A 17,313-nucleotide genomic window follows, 5' to 3' on the forward strand; every position below is an offset into this window, starting at 1 on the left:
CCAGGCCATAAGGCACCTGGCCTGTCACAGAGCTGTCAAGGGGCTCGACTACACGGAGGCAGCTGTCCTCTCCCTCCTTGCCGCCTCCCAGGAAAGGCCATAGTGCTGCTGCTCGGCCACTTGGGAGGCGGTCCTCTTCATCCAGACGGAATGACCTAGGAGTGGGAAGGGGGAGAAAGCAGGACTACCACAGGCTTAGATGAGAAGATAAAGGATTTTTATTTCCACTGCCTCTGAGCAGGCTTACCACATTTGAGCACTGCTTCTCTCCCCCGCTAGGGCACTGCATCAGAGCACGAGGGACAGAACAAAGAACCAGCCAAGAAGAAAAGGAAAAAAGAAATGAAATGCCTGAGTTAATGTGAACTTTGGGGCTTCTGCTTTCTTTTTTACCCAACAAGCAGCAGTACCCCCTTGTCCTACAGCCTGCACCAGCAGTGGCATCTTGGCTCTGAACCCAGGAGCTCCACTGCACCTTCACTCGGAGGCAGTCCGTTCTAGGCAGGTCCTGCTACCGAGGAGGGCTGACCTCCCGCAAGCCCTTCTGCACAAGCACAGCGCAAAGCCTGGGTGTGGGAGCCCACACCGTCCCGATGAAGCTCCACGGGAGCAAATACAGGGCACCTCCAGGCAGAGCTAGGGTCCAGGCTGGCTTCACTGTTCCAAGGAGCCTTTGGTGAGTTCAATTATCTGGTAAATATCCAGCGCTTCACCTGAAAGACAGTGTAGAGGGGTTAGGACGCTTCCTCTAGGACTGGAACCCGTGTCCGGGAGCGAGCAAGCAGAGGACCTGTCAGGGACGGTAATGCTATGTTTGGGACTGTCCGTTTTCTGTATAAATAAGTTTGTCTAAGCTTATTTTCTTTTTAAATGTATCTTTCTGCTTTACTTGTTTGATATTCATTGCACAGTTCTCACCTAAGAATGCACTTTAGCCTTAAACAAGAAATCTTAAAATATGTTTCTGCTGTGGTTGAAGAAGGAATAATAAACAGTACAGAGGGAATACTTGAGTCCTGGTTTCTTCCTCCATGTGATTACGTTCTCTTTGGACCTGGGGCACTGTCCACTGAACAGCCCATCCACCATACATTCCATGCACAATCAACAGATGTGTGGAGCTCACCCTGGGGAATCCCGTATCTCCTTTCCATCCCAGTTGGGTTGGAAGGGGTTTTACAATCCATGGTCACTTCCTTCCTGAGGCACTGGTCAATATCGACTGTGCTGAAAAAGGCGACGGACTGGGGTAGGTCATTGAGACCCAGCTTGTAGGCGAACATGCACCTGCAAGAGACCCGACCTCCTCTCAGGCGCGGCCCGGCACTTCCCCGTCCCCCTGGCACACCAAAATGCAGTGAGAGACTCCAGACACACCTCTTGTCCTGCAGTTCAGTACACTATTGATGTAAAACATTTGACTTTTTGTGTATTTGAATATCGAGTGGCCCAAGGACTCTGTTAGCTTTGTCAGGCACGACCCCCCAGGGGAAGATGGAGAGGGACCTCGTCTACCCATTAGGAGAGATCTGCTTCCCAAACTAGTTCTAGATGGCAGACTCACACAGAACTGTAATTACTGAATTCAAACATGTAAATTAGGAACTTTACTATGAATTTTCTCATTCACAACGTCTTCTGGTGGTAGTCTGAATTACAAACTTTTGGCACTTAAGGAAACTTAGGGATTTAAAAAAAATCTCGTTTTTTTTTTTTTTTCCATTTGATTTTCAAAACAAAGGTATGCATCTAGGGGAGTACAAGACGGCAGCTACTCTTGGGACACCTGACCTCCTCACTACCTCTCATCTAGTCTGGGTTTATGATCTTTTCAAACCCGAGAAATTTTAAAGTTGAAGCCTGTCTTTTTGAAAATTTTTTCAACGAGCAATAGGAAAAGAAACACTCATTCCTAGGAAGATGAAAACGCAAAGAGCATGCTCAGCCTGGTCCAAAGGCCCAAGCGGCCACAGGCCCCCACCTACCTGGTCAGGAGGTTGGTGATCTGCAGGGCCAGGGCTGCGCGGTAGCGGTCCTCCTCTCGCACCAGGTAGCGGACCTCATCGTGGATGCTGATGCAGAAGCGCCCGTCAATGGCAAATTCCTCAAACAGCCACTTCATGGCCACGAGCATGAGGTGTAAATAGTCCACGGCAGAGCTCTGCACCACCCAGTTCACACGGCTGGTCATAAACTTGGGGGCGAAGGGGGCACAGGTTAGGGATTTTGCCACACCCTGGCTCACTCTGGGCAGTGTGGAGGGCTGGGAGGTAAGGGAGCCCTGCCCTTCCCTGTGACCCATCTCCCCCCTCCAAGGAGAGCAATCTACCTCCCCCTTGACAGCCGAGGGCTCCAGGGCGCGGCTGATGCGGCAGCCCAGCACCGGGGTACATGGGGTGTCAGACATGGCAATGCTCTCCAGCTTATTGAACATTTCTGATTCTGTGCCCCCCCTCCACGCTCGCTCGGCAGCCACCTCCCACTTCTTCCAACGTGACCTGGAGACCAAAACAAAAAAGCAGGGGGAGGCAAGCTTTGCCTTTCAGCTTCTCAGAGTGAAGAACAAAGCATCCCAGCTCTCCAGGGACCAGCCCAGACCCTCCCTCCATCTTTAATACACAGAAGGCTCTCACTTCCTCGAAGCTTCTCTCTGGATCTTGCGCAGATCCTGCAGGGAAACCCAGCCATCTTCAGTCCTGTCCACGGGGAGGTCCAATTCCCTCACCAGCCACTCACCCTCCTCCGACAGCCGATACCTGGGGGCAGTGTCACCACCGTCACTCCCGTGGTAGTGCTTTAGCCCAGTACTCATGACCATCCCCGGAGGCTCCGTTCCCAAGAGGGAATAGGCTGCAGGAAGCCAAGTGACTTGCCAGGAAGAGGCGAAGCCCAGACAGCAGACAGGACCCCAGGCTTCTGTGGGCTATGCCTCCGTAGCCCAGTAAACGCCATACCCCCAACACGAGAGCCAGCAGGGTTACTACCGTCCTGACCCCCAGACACGGAACTGCCTGGTGCCCCACAGGCACGTTTTAGCTCAGGAGGCACAAAAGAGCTCCCAGCCCAGAAGGGAGGGACGGTAGGCTATGGGCTACTCCCTGAAGGGAATGGGCACTTGGGGAAGACAACATACAGCTGGGTCGGGCGGACACATCGGTTCCCAGCTCCGGTGCAGCCTCACAGCCCCGGTATACCCCCTTCAGAGCTGCACCAGGGCTTCCCCACGACCTGCGCCCTCCGTCCAGACTCCCCTGGAACCTCTTCAGAGGCCTCCAACCAAGGCCCAACCTCCCCTGTCCTCACGGCTCTCCCCTGCCTGCCCCCAGCACACAGTCCCCCACACCTACCACTGCACCCTCGCTCAGCTACCACCCCCCCTTAGTCTCCCTCGAGGAGGCCAGCTAAGCAAACACAGCCACTGCACAGCATCCCCATGGAAGGTAGACATGCACCTCCCTCCCTCACGGCTGCTTAGGAGCCCACAAGGTGGTACTCCCAGGACAAAGAGGCCGGAGCAGGCCCAGGCATCCTCCTACAGCAAAGTCAGTCCCAGGTCTCTGGGGTTGGCGGCTACCTGCTGCTGACACTACCGTCCCACCCCTGCCCCTGCCCTCATGTGTTCCCTGCAAGCGTGTTCACAGCGCCGCACCACTGCAGCTGTTGACCTGCTAGCTTGGTGGCAATGTCAAGGTGCAGCCTTAATTGTGAGAGAAACTGTTTAAGATAATTAAGTAAGGAATTTCCACAACCCCAGGACCAGCATCCTGGAGCCAGGTCAGAGATCTAGAGGGAGAGGGGCCCTTGTTACAGGGAGCAGAACACGCAGAGGGTGCTATGGATGGGGGGAGGGACCCTCACCGGCGAAGGCCCTTGGTGACGGCGTACATCTGCTGGGCCTTCTCAGCCGCCTCCTGCCGTGTGAGCCGATGGTTGAACTGCATCAGCAGGCGCTCAGCGAATGGCTGCCCCGCCCCGTAGATGCGGCCATAGTTGAAGATCTTGGCGTGCTCACGGCTGATGCCCACGGTCGCAGCTGTCTTACTGTGCAGATCGGTGCCCCTGCTCTTCCTGCCCTGCAGGGTCATCCAGCCAAAGGCCGTGCAGCCTGTGGGGCGGTGGGGGAAGACTGGCTTGAGAAAAGCAGCTCGGGAACACGCTGCCAGCAACGCGGCCACCGCTTTGGCCCAGCCCTGGCCCCTGCTCACCATGCATGCCAGCAAAGTGGGCATCTCCCAGCACGGCTGCGATCCACAGCTCCTGCGAGTCCACGTCGGCGCCCACGAAGACATAGCCAGGTGGGGCCTGCACCATGGCCTTCAACTCGCTGCCTACTCGGTCAGGCTGCAGAAGAGGGAGGTCAGGCCCTACCCAGACACCCCAGGGAGACTCCCGCCCCCGCATTCCCTGAAGCCAGACTGGACTGAGAGCACTGGGCCTCTCCTGAGGGGGGCTGGGGTCCAGGAACTGCCAAGCACTGCCCGAAACCCCGGGACGGCTGCCTGGTGGCAGGAGGAAACCACTCCTCCCTCCACACCTGCCTGGCTCTGGACCCCACCTCCACTCCACCACAGCCGCACACCCCTCGTGCCTCCTCAATGTCTGTCAATGAGGGGGGCCCAGATCCAGTCGGCTGAAGGAATGGACAAGTAGCAGAGCTACTTCTGGCCTGAGTCCTGCCTGCCCCTGATCTTAGGTTCCTTTTCCTGCTCCTCATGGAAAGCCCTCCACACCCAAGTTTCTAGAGACAGAGGAGAGGAAGAACAGGGATCGGAGGTGCAGAGGGCACGTACCCGGGCATTGCTGGCGGTGAGCCACGTCGGCTCCACAGCCCGGCGGGTGATGGTGCCAGCGGTCACCACCTGCGGCAAGATGGCCCCATAGCGGCCTTCCTCGTCGTAGTCTGGGTGCCTGGCCGGGGGCAGGACACATGAGTCCTGGCAGCTTTGGTCCTATGTCCCACCCTGCTCAGTTCTCCTGTCCCCACAATCACTAGGCAGCCCATACCTGGTCACAGCACGGGGCAGAGCCGACCTGGGAAGCCATACCACCATCTGGGAACTGTGGGGACAGATGGAACTAAGGCTCAGAGCAGCCCCAAGGAGCAGAATCCACCCCCACACCCAACTCGGGGCTACTGTGCTCCCTCCTGGCCCAGCCTCACGCTCTTCCCACTGACTTTAACCAGGGTGGGCTGTGACACGGCCAAGGCCTGGGGCCCCAGAATCTGCCATCCAGGGTCATACGCCATCCAATAGCTTCTGCACTATAGTGCTTGTGAGGCATCTGACCTCAGCCCTGCCATGAGCGCCTCGGCCACACGTGGAGTGGACCTCAGCGGTGACGGCAGCGCCCTTCTGGCAGCAGCATGCATGCTGCTGGAGCCACGGCCCCCCAGTGCCAGCCCTGCAGGGGGAACCCTAGTTCCCAGGCCGGCAGCCCCCTATGCTCCTCAGCCACATCAGGGCTTCAGCAGCTACGCCATATCTGGGCCCTACCGCACCATTTTCCACACAGACATGGAAACAGAGGCCACGGAGGGACTTGCCCACAGTCACATGACACCAGAACCACAGGCAGCCAGACTGGACAGGCTTGTCCCTCTAGTACAGCACAGATGGGGTCGGGGGGCCCTTGGTGGGAGAGGTGCAGGAAAGGGGTCCCATTTCTGCCCTCCCACAGCAGCCCACCTGATTCGTTTATGGGCGTTCCTCCAGAAAGAAATCATTTTGTTGATCTCTAAGGCACGGGGCCCACTGGCACCTCCTGGGCCGGCCTGCAGGGTGCCATCCTCCATCTTGGGCAGGAAGTCCTTGGCGAAAGGGCTGCCCACATTGCAGCCGCTACCATCCTGCAAAGGGCAAAAGCATCAGGGGCTGGAAGCTGGCGCAGACCCCTGGCCAGGGAGCCCCCTGGTGCCCCATGCTCCTCAGCTCTGCCCACACTGAGCCCAGAACCTTGAGCAGAGCAGTCTGGGGCACACCTCTGACTGCAACACACATGCAGCACAGAGACATACACGGGGGTGGAGGGTGGGTGTTTCCACATTCCCACAGATGCCTCCAAGTGCAGAGAGTGCTGATCCTTATGTGTATCTATGATAAATTATTACTACCTAGTAAAGAGAACTGTAATAGTAAACTGTAATAAGTTAGTGAACTTGGCTCCTCTCTCTCAAAATCTCTCATATACTGTATTCACTCTTCTTACCCTGACATGAGCGGATACAACGCCTCCCATAAAGCAATGAAGTGAGGCGAGTGCAGCAGTGTCAGCCTACTAGTGACCCTCTGAGGACACACCAGCAGGAAGGTCATCTGCTTTGGAACCACAGGTGACCAGAGCAACAGACTGTCATGGGTGGTGGACAGAGCCCATCGTGTAGTGGTGTCAGACACCGACAGGCCCCGTCATTTAATCGCACCACCACACCCCTCACTACCCCATTTCCAGGAGGCAAAGACTGGGAAAGATGGGGCCCCAGCAGGCAGGCCTGGTGGAGGAGTCCTAGAGAACTGCCTAGGAGCACACCCTGTTCCACTACGCATGTTGATCCCGTGCAAGGGTGGTTCTGGGCTGAGTCACTCTGGGGCCTGGGGGCTTGAGACACAGGGCAGCATGGGACAGGCATGAGTCAGGACACATACCTTGTGAGGCAGCTTGAAGAACCAGCAGCCAGGGATGTCCACATCGTTGTAAGGTCCGTTGCCATGGTGATAGGCTGGCTGGCTGGCTCTGGGGCCACCAGCAGCAGTCTGTGGGGGCCACACACCTAGATGAGGCCCTGCTCCAGCACCTGCATTCAGCGAGGGCCATGGGGTAGGGTGTGGGAAATGGGCCTGAAGTGGCCAACAGCGTGCTGAGAAATGGCAGGATGGCCTCAGGCTCCCTCCTTGGACTCCCAACAAATACAGAGCCACCCAAAGGGAAGGCAGCAACATGCATGCTGCCTTCCACCCCCAAGCCTCTACCCCCTGCCCAGGACCTTGGCAACTCTCTGGCAGGAGAGAGCTACCTGGGCACAAGAGCCAGAGAACCCCAGAGCAGAAGCCCTGCTCACCAGAGCCAGGGGCTGACTGAGGCCTGCCCTTCCGCAGCGCTCCACCCTGGCCTCCACCTCGGCTTCCGCCTCCACCTCCGCTTCCATGCAGCCCAGTTCTTCCACCTGGATGGGCTCAGGTACACAGGAAGTAAAGTAGGGGGACTGGCTGGCCCAGCTCCACCCACCACACGCAGACAGCCGGCCCAGGGGGAGCCACCCAGTGCCCTTGGGTTACCACCCCCACCCAGGAGGCCCCCCATCCTTGGGAGGGAGCAGAGACTCTAGAGCCCAGGTTCGGGCTGCCCTCACCGTCTGCCATACGGCGCTGCCGTCGGTGAGCAGGAACTCCTCCGCCAGGCCTGCCTGCTGGGGCTCCGGCTGCCGCTTCCCCTGTTCAAGACAGTGCTTCCTGTACAGGGACTCGATGGCTCTGGGCAGAGAACAGCAGCAGCAGCCCCTGATTACTGGGGGCCCACTCCGGGCCAGGGAGCTCACTGGGGCCTTGCACAATTCCCTTTGCTTAGGCCTCAGAACCAGCTCTGAGGCAGAGGTGCGCAGTGCTCTCCCCTGGTTTTCAGACAGGGAGTGACAAATCACAAGTAAAACACCACGCGGTGGCAGGTGAGGATGCAGGGGCTGCTCTGACCCAAATCTAAGCTCCTCACCAGCTCAGCTGTTGCCTTCCCTGGGAAAGCTCTGGAGGCCGTGCAGCCGTCCCCACTAGGCTCCAGCCCCTTCTGTCCCCAAGGGCCCCACAGGTGACTCAGGCTATCCTGCAGAGCCAGGGCTCCCAACCTGGGCCACGTCAAGTGCCATGGCTTGTCCCCCACACCTGCCTGTCAAAAGCCTGAGGTTTAGAATCTCAGACAAGTCAAAGGATTTCCCTAGGCCTTTATTTTGCCAACTCTAAAATGGGGATAGCCATTCTATGTCACGTGGCTGCCTGGAAACAAATGAGAGAGCACTACAAAAGGTTTCCAATCACAGAATATAACTAGTGCTCAATCAATCACACACAAAAAAGAAAGACAGCCCATATCCCCGGCTGCCCCTGACAGCCCCCGCTCTGCAACAGTCCTGTGAAGGCAGCTGTGCCAGTGGACCCAAGCGGAGGGCTCTGAGACCCAAAGGTAAAAAAAAGACGCCCACCAGAACTCTCAGACCCTAACTCTTCCACTAACCAGAGCTGGGCTTGGGTTTTCCAGCAAGGGGAGGGGGCCCTAGATCCACCCCTTCCTTCCCTGAGCCTGAGCCTCACCTGTACGGGCAGGCCACCCCAGCTGAGGCTGGGGCGGTTTCCGCTGGTGCCTGAGCCAGGTTGTCCCGCCGCCCGGGCACCAGGTATCCCCAGCCATGCCGCTCCGAGTAGTGCAGAGGGAAGCCATCCCAGGTCATCGCCATGAGTTTTGGAGTGACCCGCATCTGCAGGCTGAGGAGACTGGGGCCCGGGGTCCATGCAGGGTCATCTAGCCGGGGGCAGAGCTTCCGGTACCACCTATGCCCCGCCAGAGGAGAGCAGTGTCACAGTGTTGGGGATGGACAGCATGTGACCACAAGCCAGGTTCTCTCTCCCATGACCTGACCCACCTGTCCACCCTTTAAAGCCCCAAGGCTTTCCAGTAACCTCAGCCTATAGCCACAGGCCCCTCCCTCGGGCGTACACCCATAATCCCCATGAGCTCCCCTAGAATAATTCAAGTATCTGAAAAGGAACATCCTAGGTCAGGCCCACTGGCCTCATCAGAAGCCAAGGACCTACAAGGATGTCCCAGCACCGGGCTCCTTCCCCAGCTCCAGTCCACACAGGGTAACTGGCCAGGAGACAGTGCCACACCGCTGCTCCAGGGACACAGCAGGGCCTTCAGAGCTCCATCTCTCACATGCTGTTCACAAGGGCCAACCCGAGGGGGAGCCAAGGGAGGCACCTGAAGCACACAGCTTAAGGAGACCTCACTCTCAGGATCCTGCAAGTGCCAAGTCCACACCCTGTTCTTAACCCTGGCTGCCCCTATTTTCTCATCTCTGCCAGTCTATGAGGCTCAAATAAAAAAAATCCCCTCCCTGGGATCCCTGGATGGCGCAGCAGTTTGGCGCCTGCCTTTGGCCCAGGGCGCGATCCTGGAGACCCGGGATCGAATAAAATAAAAAATAAAAAATAAAAAATAAAAAAAATCCCCTCCCTTAAGGAAGCCATCCCTGACTTCCCCAGGCAAACTTAGGTACTGCCTCAACACTGCTCACTCTTCCTTCTCATCATGAATATGAAGGCCAGCTGCACTGCTTGGTCTTCACGCCTAGCTCCTCCCAGGGAGCAGCAGCTCCTAGAAAGGAGCTATGTTCCTATCTGCACCCCCAGAGGTGGTGGTGGTGGTAGGCCGAGCACACAGCAGGTGCTCAGTGCAGTTGTACTGAGACCAGGGAGCCAGGGGTCAGAGTGAGCAAGTGACTGGAAGACAGAACGAACAGCAGCAGGTCAGTAAGGGCCACACACACACCAGTGACAGAGAAGCCCTAAGGCAGGGGAAGAGTAGACTCTGCATATATGAGGAGCTAGGGCTCACCCAGGGTGTCCGGGAAGGTGCTGGGGCCGCTTTGGCAGGCTCTCTGCAGTCCCCTTCAGGTGCTCCAAGCAGGCGCGGGCCGTGACATCTCGCTGAACCTCCTCCTCCTCACTGGGAGGGCCAGGGTCTGCACACAGTAGGCATGACAATCAGAAGAAGGGTCTCTCAGGAAGACCTTCCCAGCCGACTCATCTCTGAAGGCTGGAGAGATCCCTTCCAACCTTCCCAAGGTCCATCCCCACCCCACCTCCCGCCCATGCTCCCCACCTTCCTGATCCTTGGGGTCCCCAGCCCTCTCGATGGGCAACTTGCTGGCTGCAGTTGGCTCCTTCCTCTTCACCTTCTTTGCCTTCTTCTGCTTAAACTCTTGCAGGTCCCACTCCAGATCCCAGAGCCAGGGGTCCTCCTTGTACCTGCAGAGCCAGTCCACCAGAGAAGCTTTAGGCCAATCCAGAGGCAGGCCTCTGGCCTGCCCGTACTCACCTAGCTCCCACACTCCCAAGGCCTGGCTACCTCTCCCCTGAGAGCAGCTGGCAGGCATCATTGGCCAGGTCCATCAGCGACTTCTTCATCTCCCACTGGAGTTCCTCATAGGTGTTCTGTGCCTCTGCCAGGTACCGCTCCCAGTTCTGGTTGACAGGCAGGTAGGAGACCCCCATCTCCAACATGCCAGCCAGAGTCACCGGGTGGGGACACCTGGGGGGGGGGGGGGGGACAAACACCAGGGTGGTCATAAATGACCACAGAAAGCAAGGTTCTGGCCCAATCCCTGAGCCCGTCTAGCAAGCCTCAACCTAACTACCCATGTGACATAGCTCTGAAGGGAGACCAGGGTCTCAACCACAGCTTGACCCCAGATCAACGACTTTGGAGCCGTGAGACACTGGCTGAGTAAGTGGCTCCGCTTCTCTGAGCCTCAGTTCCTTTATCTATAAAGTATCTAAAGTACCATCCCGTCCCCAGGAGAAATAGGAGTTACTCCTATTAGGAGTTAGGAGTGAAAATGAAAACGGGTGCCCTCTCCTGAGTAACGACCATGTGCCAGGCACTGTGCTAGGTCACAGACAAACCTCACTACCAGAGTGGTCAAGTATTATTTGCTTCACAGACAAAAACACTGAGGCTCTGACAAACCAAGTGACTTACCCAAGGGCAAAAGAGTGAGGGAGGACAGTCAAGATTCAAACTTGGTCTAGGGGATACTTGTGACTGACCACACCACAAGAGTGACTCACTAACAAACATGACCAGGATCTGGGTACATAGAGAGAGGGTGCTGAATCACCCGGGAACACACACATGGAACATAACCACACCCCTTGGCTCCCCCCTCCAGGGCCTCTAGAAAACCAGAGTCCAGGACCCAGGTGGCCACCACTATACAGAATGGCTCTGTTCTTTCAACCCAGAAAGGCTAAGGTCCATAGGCTGAGAAAGACCCAGTACCACCTTCTGACAGAGGACCAGATACTAGGACACTGCCAACCCCCAGGGGTTCCCCCAGGGGCTCCCCCTCACCTCTCCAAGAAGAGCGGTAGCTGCTGCTGGAAAATCTCATAGGTAGCCCACACGTCCTGGGCACAGTACTGCATCAGAGCCTGGCACAGGCGACAGGAAGGCGCTGGGTGGGCAGTTGTCCCACTACCATCGCCGGTCTCAGGGTCAGGTATTGCCGCTATACTCCCCGGGGTCAGCTAGGTCTGCCCCCACTCACCTCCCCAGAGTCCCTCCCCAGCACTATACCTGGAAGTTCTCACGGATGTCCTTCATGCTACCCTTGACGAACAGTTCTCGAGGCTCCTTCTCTAAGGGAGGCCCCCCCACATAGAGGCTGTGCACATCTGCCAGATTATTGACACTGCTGATATCCAGCCAGTCCCAGGAGGAGATCTGGCGGGGGACAGACCAAGGAATACAGCAGATTAGCTCAGCCCTGGGACAGACAGGCAGGTGAGACAGTCCCAAGCGCCCGGCTCCAGCCCCCCACAGTAAGCACTCACCACCGGGCCACTGGCTTTGTTTTGGGACTTCTGGCCTCGCTGTGTGGGGTGGCGGGCCTTGCGCTTGCCCTGCTTGGCTGCCATCCACAGACTGCGCTGGAAGCCGCTGAGCCCTGAGATGGCCATGTGCATGCTCATGGTGTCCAGGAAGCGCATGCGGGAGCCCTGAGGACAGAGGCTGCAGCTGAAGCCACTCAGCCCTGCTTTGGTGCCGTCACCCCCCCCCAAACCCACCTCAGCCCCCTCCCATCACACAGCCTTCCAACACTAAAGCTATCCCCTCATGCTTACCCATGCTTCCCCTCCAGCCATGACAGGCTTGCCCTCCCAAATCCCAGCTACCCCTGAAGGTACAGGCCTGGCTCAATTCCAACACACTAGTCCTTCCCAGCATCCAGCAACAGCTCTGAGGGCTGCCTTGGGAACAGGGTAGCCAAATCGAGGCCATCTGAGCTCCCAGACTTAGCCCCCAGCCCCAGCCTGCAGCTCACAAACTGCAGCTCCTGCTCAGATCGGTAAGGCTGACCTGAAGCTATACGCTAAGGCTGCTCACACCTGCCCTGCTTCTCTGCTGCGGTAGTTGTGAGGACTAGATAGAAGAGCACTTCTTGTAATATTAAGAATGCCACAAGCATGCTTTACAAATAAGGAAACTGAGGCTCAGGAACATGAAGGCACTCACACCACTTTGTCCCTGGCAGAAGCAGGACGTGAGCCCAGGCCATGAGCCCAGGCCATGTGGCCAGACTCTCCAAAGACCCATGCTAACTCTCAAACACCACACAGACAGCAGGGTTACTCGCACTCTGAGACCACTCAGGTCCCGTACCAGGCAAGTCCAGGGGAATGAACAGCTGGGCCCAGGGACCAGGGGCAGGGCTGGCCAGCAGGAGGCCCCACAGCCACTATAGAGACACAGGAGACCTGGCCAGGAAAAGCAACGCCTTCCCTAGCCACTGAGGTCAGAGCTAGGCCATCCCCTACCAGAAGCTATCCCAGCCCCAGGAACCTCACCTGGATCAGGTACTGCTCCCTGATATGGGCTCGATCAAAGCAAACGTTGTGCCCCACAACTAACTGCTCCTGCCAATCACGCTGGGTGGGGCCGCCTGCGCTGGCAGGGACCTCCAGAGGAATGAGGTCAGCCGGCGACAGCTGGCTGGTCCAAGAGTAACGCTCTTCCACCAGCCGCCGGCTGCACCAGGAATACCTGAGGGGGGCGAAAGGCAGCAAGTTCGGCAGGAGGCATGACACTTCCGCTCCACGACACCCACAGCACACGTACCGTCGCAAGTCAGCTCCCATGCTAGCAGCTGGGATGTAGGCAAGACCAGGGGGGTACTCCCGACCCTCACAGAGCTAGAGAGCGGCTGCGGGTGTGTGGGGGGAGGCCAGAAAAACTCCTTTACTTTTCGCATCCACAGATACAGATGGAGCTAAATGCCACGGTACTGGATGTCCTACAAGGGCACCAGGGCCTGGGCCACCAAGGTGTGTGTGAGGTCCGGCACTCACAAAGTCTGTGCCGTTTCCAAGCACGGTCAACTCCTCAGGTCCATAAGCACAAAACAGTAGGCATTCAAAATGCCAGTAAAAGAGACGATTACAAGTGGCAAATTGGGGGGGTGGGGGGGGTAGCAATAGAAAAAAAAAAGACAAATGCCACACACGTACAGGATGAATCATCTAACAGCTGGAGAGATTCCAAAGGCCCAAGAGAATGTCCTGCACCTCGGAGCAGGTGCTGGGCCTGAGCCCCCCATGGGGGAGCCAAGGGCAAGTGTTAGGACTGGAAGGGACTGGACTGGACGACCACCTGCCCACATAATGGGTGGACTGAGGGCAGAGTAGGAGCACTGCCTGTGGGTGCCGGACCCTGACGCAGGGAAAGGCTGGAGGGTGCCCAAGATTCACAAGGCTGAGCATGGGGAAATGGCTGCCGAGCCAAAGCCCACTGTAAATCACAGGTGATGCCAAAAGGTCAGAGCCACTCAGCATCAAATGAGCGCCGGGGCCACATGGGGCCCTCACAGCTGTGCACAGAGCTCCAGGCAACCCTGGCAGGGGGTGGGGGGGCATCTGCCTCCAGTTTCAACAGACAGTGGTTTCTGCAGGGAAGGGGGCTACCGGCAAAAAGGGGTTCCTCGTTTTAAACCTGCTAAAATCTAACCCACACTCCAAGTGGTGGCGATACACTCAAGGACTCAAGGTGAAACATCCTCCCCATTTAGAGCCCTTAAAAACAACACTGTAGAAGAGGCCTGAAGATGTCAAATATATGAGGCTATGGTGACGACAGGAACTCTAGGTGCAATAAAAGGCTAGACTGGTGGCAAGATCCAGGTCTACAGCTGCGCATGAGAGCCATCTCACTACACATTTGTGATAAAAGAAGCCAATGTGCAAACACCTTCGGTACGTTTAAGAGGAACCAGATCAATGCCATCAAAACTCTACGCTCATCCTGTGAATCTCAGACAAATGCTGGCCCCTGTGTGATGTCCCCTAGGGTGACAACCAAAGTCCTCAGCCACAGCCTTTGGGAAGCTGAACCCTCCACTGCAGCCCTGAAATCTTGGGCTGGCCTGGAACTTAAGGTTACACAGCCATGGCAGGGACGTGCCCAAGCTCACAGCGGACTGCTCTGATGGCCCCATCCGGTACCCTGCACACCCCCCTACACAATCAGGCTCCCCAGGAGAAGGTCCCTGTGCCACCAGGCATATACTGAACAGCGCCACCCCCCATACCGGTGAGAATGGAATGAGGATGAGAGGAGGACAGGGAGAGGGAGGAGGAGGAAGAGAAAAGGTGGACTTCAGGTAAAATGGCCAAGAATGACCAAGAGATCAAAATACAAGGCTTTCTTGTCACTGGTCTCCTAATTTTCCCTCAGCCACCACAGCCTGCTTCACCTTCTCAATCGGTGGCTGGTACTCCCTCTGTTTTGACCATCAAGTTACAAAGTAAGCACGGAGATTCTCATCTCAACTGGAACTAAATCAATGCGGAACCTGGTTTTGCTCTTTGCAGCCATTAATGCCTACCTTATCTATTTAGCCATGTTTTCACCATTTTCAACTGCATATTTAACATTTCGCAGCTTTCTTTACAAAGATGTAGCTTCCAATAGGATTAAAGAAACTGCTAACTTTTGTGCTGGCCATGCCTGAAAGCATTAAGGTTGTAAATAGTATTTTAATCCTGGAATGAAGAATAAAAAAAGGGGAGAAACAGGACTGCCATCATTGTTTGAAAAAGAAACGTGGGTAGCACTTAGAAAGTTATTTAAAAAGGAGAGAGAGAGATTTGGATACACCTGTTTGGGACCAAAATGCATCTGGGAGGCTGGGGGCAGGAAGCAATGGTTCTCAACTGGGGGCAATAGGCTAGGTGTGGGGGAATGCTACCTCGGGGTGGGAGTGTGTTTGGCGACACTGGGGAGATACTTGGTCCAGCGTTTACGAGAGCGGCTGGGGAGGCTAAATGTCTCATAACATCAGGGACAGCCCCAGGAAAGGGATGTTTCTCTGCCCACAATAATCAACAGCATTCCCAAATAGAGACACTGTTCAAATGCCTTGGACTAACTTCTCAGGAAGCATTTAGGGGAGGGGGGAAAGCACCAAATCAAGGTGACCTCGAGTGGTCTCCCACCACAGTCCCAAGTACAACCTACTGTTGTTCTCCACACAGCCCCTTTCGCCACCTGACTTGTGCTTGGATATTTGTTTACTGCCTGTGTCTTTCCGCCAAAAAGTAAGCTCTGTGAAACCTGAGGTCAAGCCTATTTTACTGGACTTCACCACAGAATCCGCAGTCCCTAGGAGAGCACCCGAGTAGCACAGACTGGGAGCTCAGTAAAATTCACTGAACGGAACTACTAAGCTGGGACACCCCCCACCCACCTCCTGCACATGTGAAGTCCCCAGCGCCCAGCCCCTACTCACCAGGCCGAGGGGGATATGGCCACCGCCAATGTGGGGCAAGTTCCCTCTGCCAAGCAGACCTCCACGTCGAACACCAGGGCCCGCTCCTCGGGGATGGCCACGGGTACGGCCTCCCCCGCGGGGCCGTACCGGGTCCAGCCCTCCACCCAGGCCCAGCTCAGGGGCCGCGGGGGCGGCTGGGCCCGCAATAACGAGTTGGCCGCCTCCAGGTAGGGCAGGCTCTGCTTCTGGGCCAGGAGGCGGAAGTGCTGGTCCAGGCTGCCCCCGTAGAGGGGCGGCAGGCGCAGCTCCACGTCCGGCAAGGGCGTGGCCGGCTGCCCCCAGAGCCCGTGCCTCTGCAGGTGCTCGATGCTGCGGCGCACGGCGGCCTCGCCGGGCGTCTCCCCGCCGCTCCCGAAGATTTGCTCGTGAAGCCCTCTCGAGAGCATCTGGATGTGCAAGGGGTTGTGCCGCAGCTGCCCGCCCTCCGAGGACCGCGCTGGCTGCGGCTGCTGCTGCTGCTGCGGCGGCGGCGGCGGCGGCGGCCCGTCGCTGGGGACGGGGGCGGGGCCGGAGCTGGAGACCCAGCGCCCCGGAGCTGGCACTGACCCTGGCGCGACGGTGGTGGCGCCGGCCACCCTCTTCCAGAGCAGGCGGCTCATGGTGGGTGCAGGAAGCCCCCCGCTGGGAGTCAGGACACCTGGCTTTGGGCTCCAGCTTGGCTGCTTTTACTGGCCGAAAGACGTGGAGGGAGACACGTCCTGTCTCTGTTTTCCAGTCAGTGAAATGGGTCTGACCATGCCTGCCTTCCACCCACAAATTCTGAAGGAGACAGACGACAGCAAGTGTTATTTCTTACGCGTGCGGCCCGCATTCCGTGCTAAGCCCTCGCTCCTCCGGCACTGACTGCGTCCCAGGCAGCGTGCCAGGCGCTTTAGGGGCAGGTTCTCCGTGGAGCATCGGACAACCACGGCAATTACCAAGAGCCCTCCTGAGGACACGGAGGTGCAAGCAGGTTCATCAGTGAACTTGGCGGCGGGCGGGGAGGGGGGGAAGCACGGTTAAGAGCGATGGTCCGGGAGGAGGCGCGGCGGCGGGTTTGAATCCCGGCTCCGGCTGTTAGGAGATGCGTGACCTTGGGCGAGCTCCCTAAGGCCCCAGTCTCCTGCTCCGTGAAATGGGGGTACGGATTCTACCTGTCACACGAGACCGCTGTCCGAGGGACTCAGGGCGAACAAGTCGCGAGACCCGACCCCCGGCGAACGCCCGGCAGACGGTGGCTGCCATGACGGCGACCGGCGCGGCCCCGAGGGCCTACGCCGCCAGGTGCCAGGCCCGGATCCGAAACCGCAGGGCGGGCCGCCGGCCTCCCGGGCCCCCACCCACCCCCGGTGGCGGCCCCGCGGCTTCGGGCTCCCCGCAGCCCCCGCGCGCCCGGCCGTGCCCGAGCCCGAGCCCGAGCCCCGCGGCGCCGCGGTGCGCCCTGGGACAAGCCTCCGCCCAGCTCCGGGCCTCGCTCCCTGACTGGAGAGGGAGGGGCCGCGCCGCCGCTCGGCGACCCGGCTTCCCCCGCCTCCACTTCCCCGGGCCGACCCGCCGGAAACCTCGGTCCGTCCGGTGCTTCCCGGGCCGCGGCTCCCGACCCCAGGCCGACCGCGCGGCGTCCCTCTCCGCGCGGCCTACGCAGCCTCGGGGTGGCGTGTGGCCTCCAGCCGACCAGTGCGCCTCGCTGGCAGCCGCAACTTCCCGTCTGCGCCCCGCTCGGTCCCGCGGCTACCGAGAGG

At 58.0% G+C, this 17,313-nt stretch overlaps 2 protein-coding genes across 8 annotated transcripts in view; one reads left to right on the forward strand and one right to left on the reverse strand.

Annotated features, from left to right (window-relative positions):
• The window catches only part of FANCI (FA complementation group I), a 74,556-nt gene extending 73,550 nt beyond the window's left edge, over window positions 1–1,006 (forward strand). For all 6 annotated transcript variants that reach the window (XM_072799706.1, XM_072799724.1, XM_072799726.1 and 3 more), the window contains one exon: window positions 280–1,006. In XM_072799706.1, coding sequence (XP_072655807.1) covers window positions 280–360 — 81 coding nt within the window. In that variant the 3' untranslated portion in view covers window positions 361–1,006. The remainder of the gene's footprint in view (window positions 1–279) is intronic.
• On the reverse strand, window positions 201–17,292 carry POLG (DNA polymerase gamma, catalytic subunit). 2 transcript variants are annotated; one of them, XM_072799728.1, is made up of 23 exons: window positions 17,134–17,292; window positions 15,551–16,351; window positions 12,615–12,810; window positions 11,601–11,765; window positions 11,344–11,490; window positions 11,119–11,198; window positions 10,114–10,296; window positions 9,868–10,013; window positions 9,601–9,727; window positions 8,298–8,534; window positions 7,349–7,469; window positions 7,058–7,162; window positions 6,645–6,752; window positions 5,688–5,848; window positions 5,005–5,058; window positions 4,791–4,908; window positions 4,206–4,341; window positions 3,859–4,105; window positions 2,634–2,756; window positions 2,330–2,498; window positions 1,986–2,194; window positions 1,127–1,287; window positions 201–713 (listed from the first exon to the last, which is right to left on the reverse strand). In XM_072799728.1, the coding sequence occupies exons 2-23, from the start codon at window positions 16,189–16,191 to the stop codon at window positions 655–657; spliced, it is 3,693 nt and encodes a 1,230-aa protein (XP_072655829.1). In that variant the 5' UTR covers window positions 16,192–16,351; window positions 17,134–17,292; the 3' UTR covers window positions 201–654. The 2 variants fall into 2 exon arrangements, with proteins under 2 accessions (XP_072655829.1, XP_072655832.1); XM_072799731.1 differs by lacking the exon at window positions 2,634–2,756.
• Window positions 17,293–17,313: the final 21 nt, after the last annotated feature.

Source organism: Canis lupus, chromosome 2 (genome assembly GCF_048164855.1).
Source record: "Canis lupus baileyi chromosome 2, mCanLup2.hap1, whole genome shotgun sequence".
Classification (NCBI taxonomy): domain Eukaryota; kingdom Metazoa; phylum Chordata; class Mammalia; order Carnivora; family Canidae; genus Canis; species Canis lupus.

Coding starts and splice junctions, on each gene's coding strand:
- POLG (XM_072799728.1), bottom strand. CDS start 16,191: ATGAGCCGCCTGCTCTGGAAGAGGGTGGCCGGCGCCACCACCGTCGCG. Junction 2,757..3,858: donor GTCACCAAGGGCCTTCGCCG/GTGAGGGTCCCT, acceptor CACTGCCCCCAG/GTATCGGCTGTCGGAGGAGG. Junction 1,288..1,985: donor ATCACCAACCTCCTGACCAG/GTAGGTGGGGGC, acceptor GGTCTCTTGCAG/GTGCATGTTCGCCTACAAGC.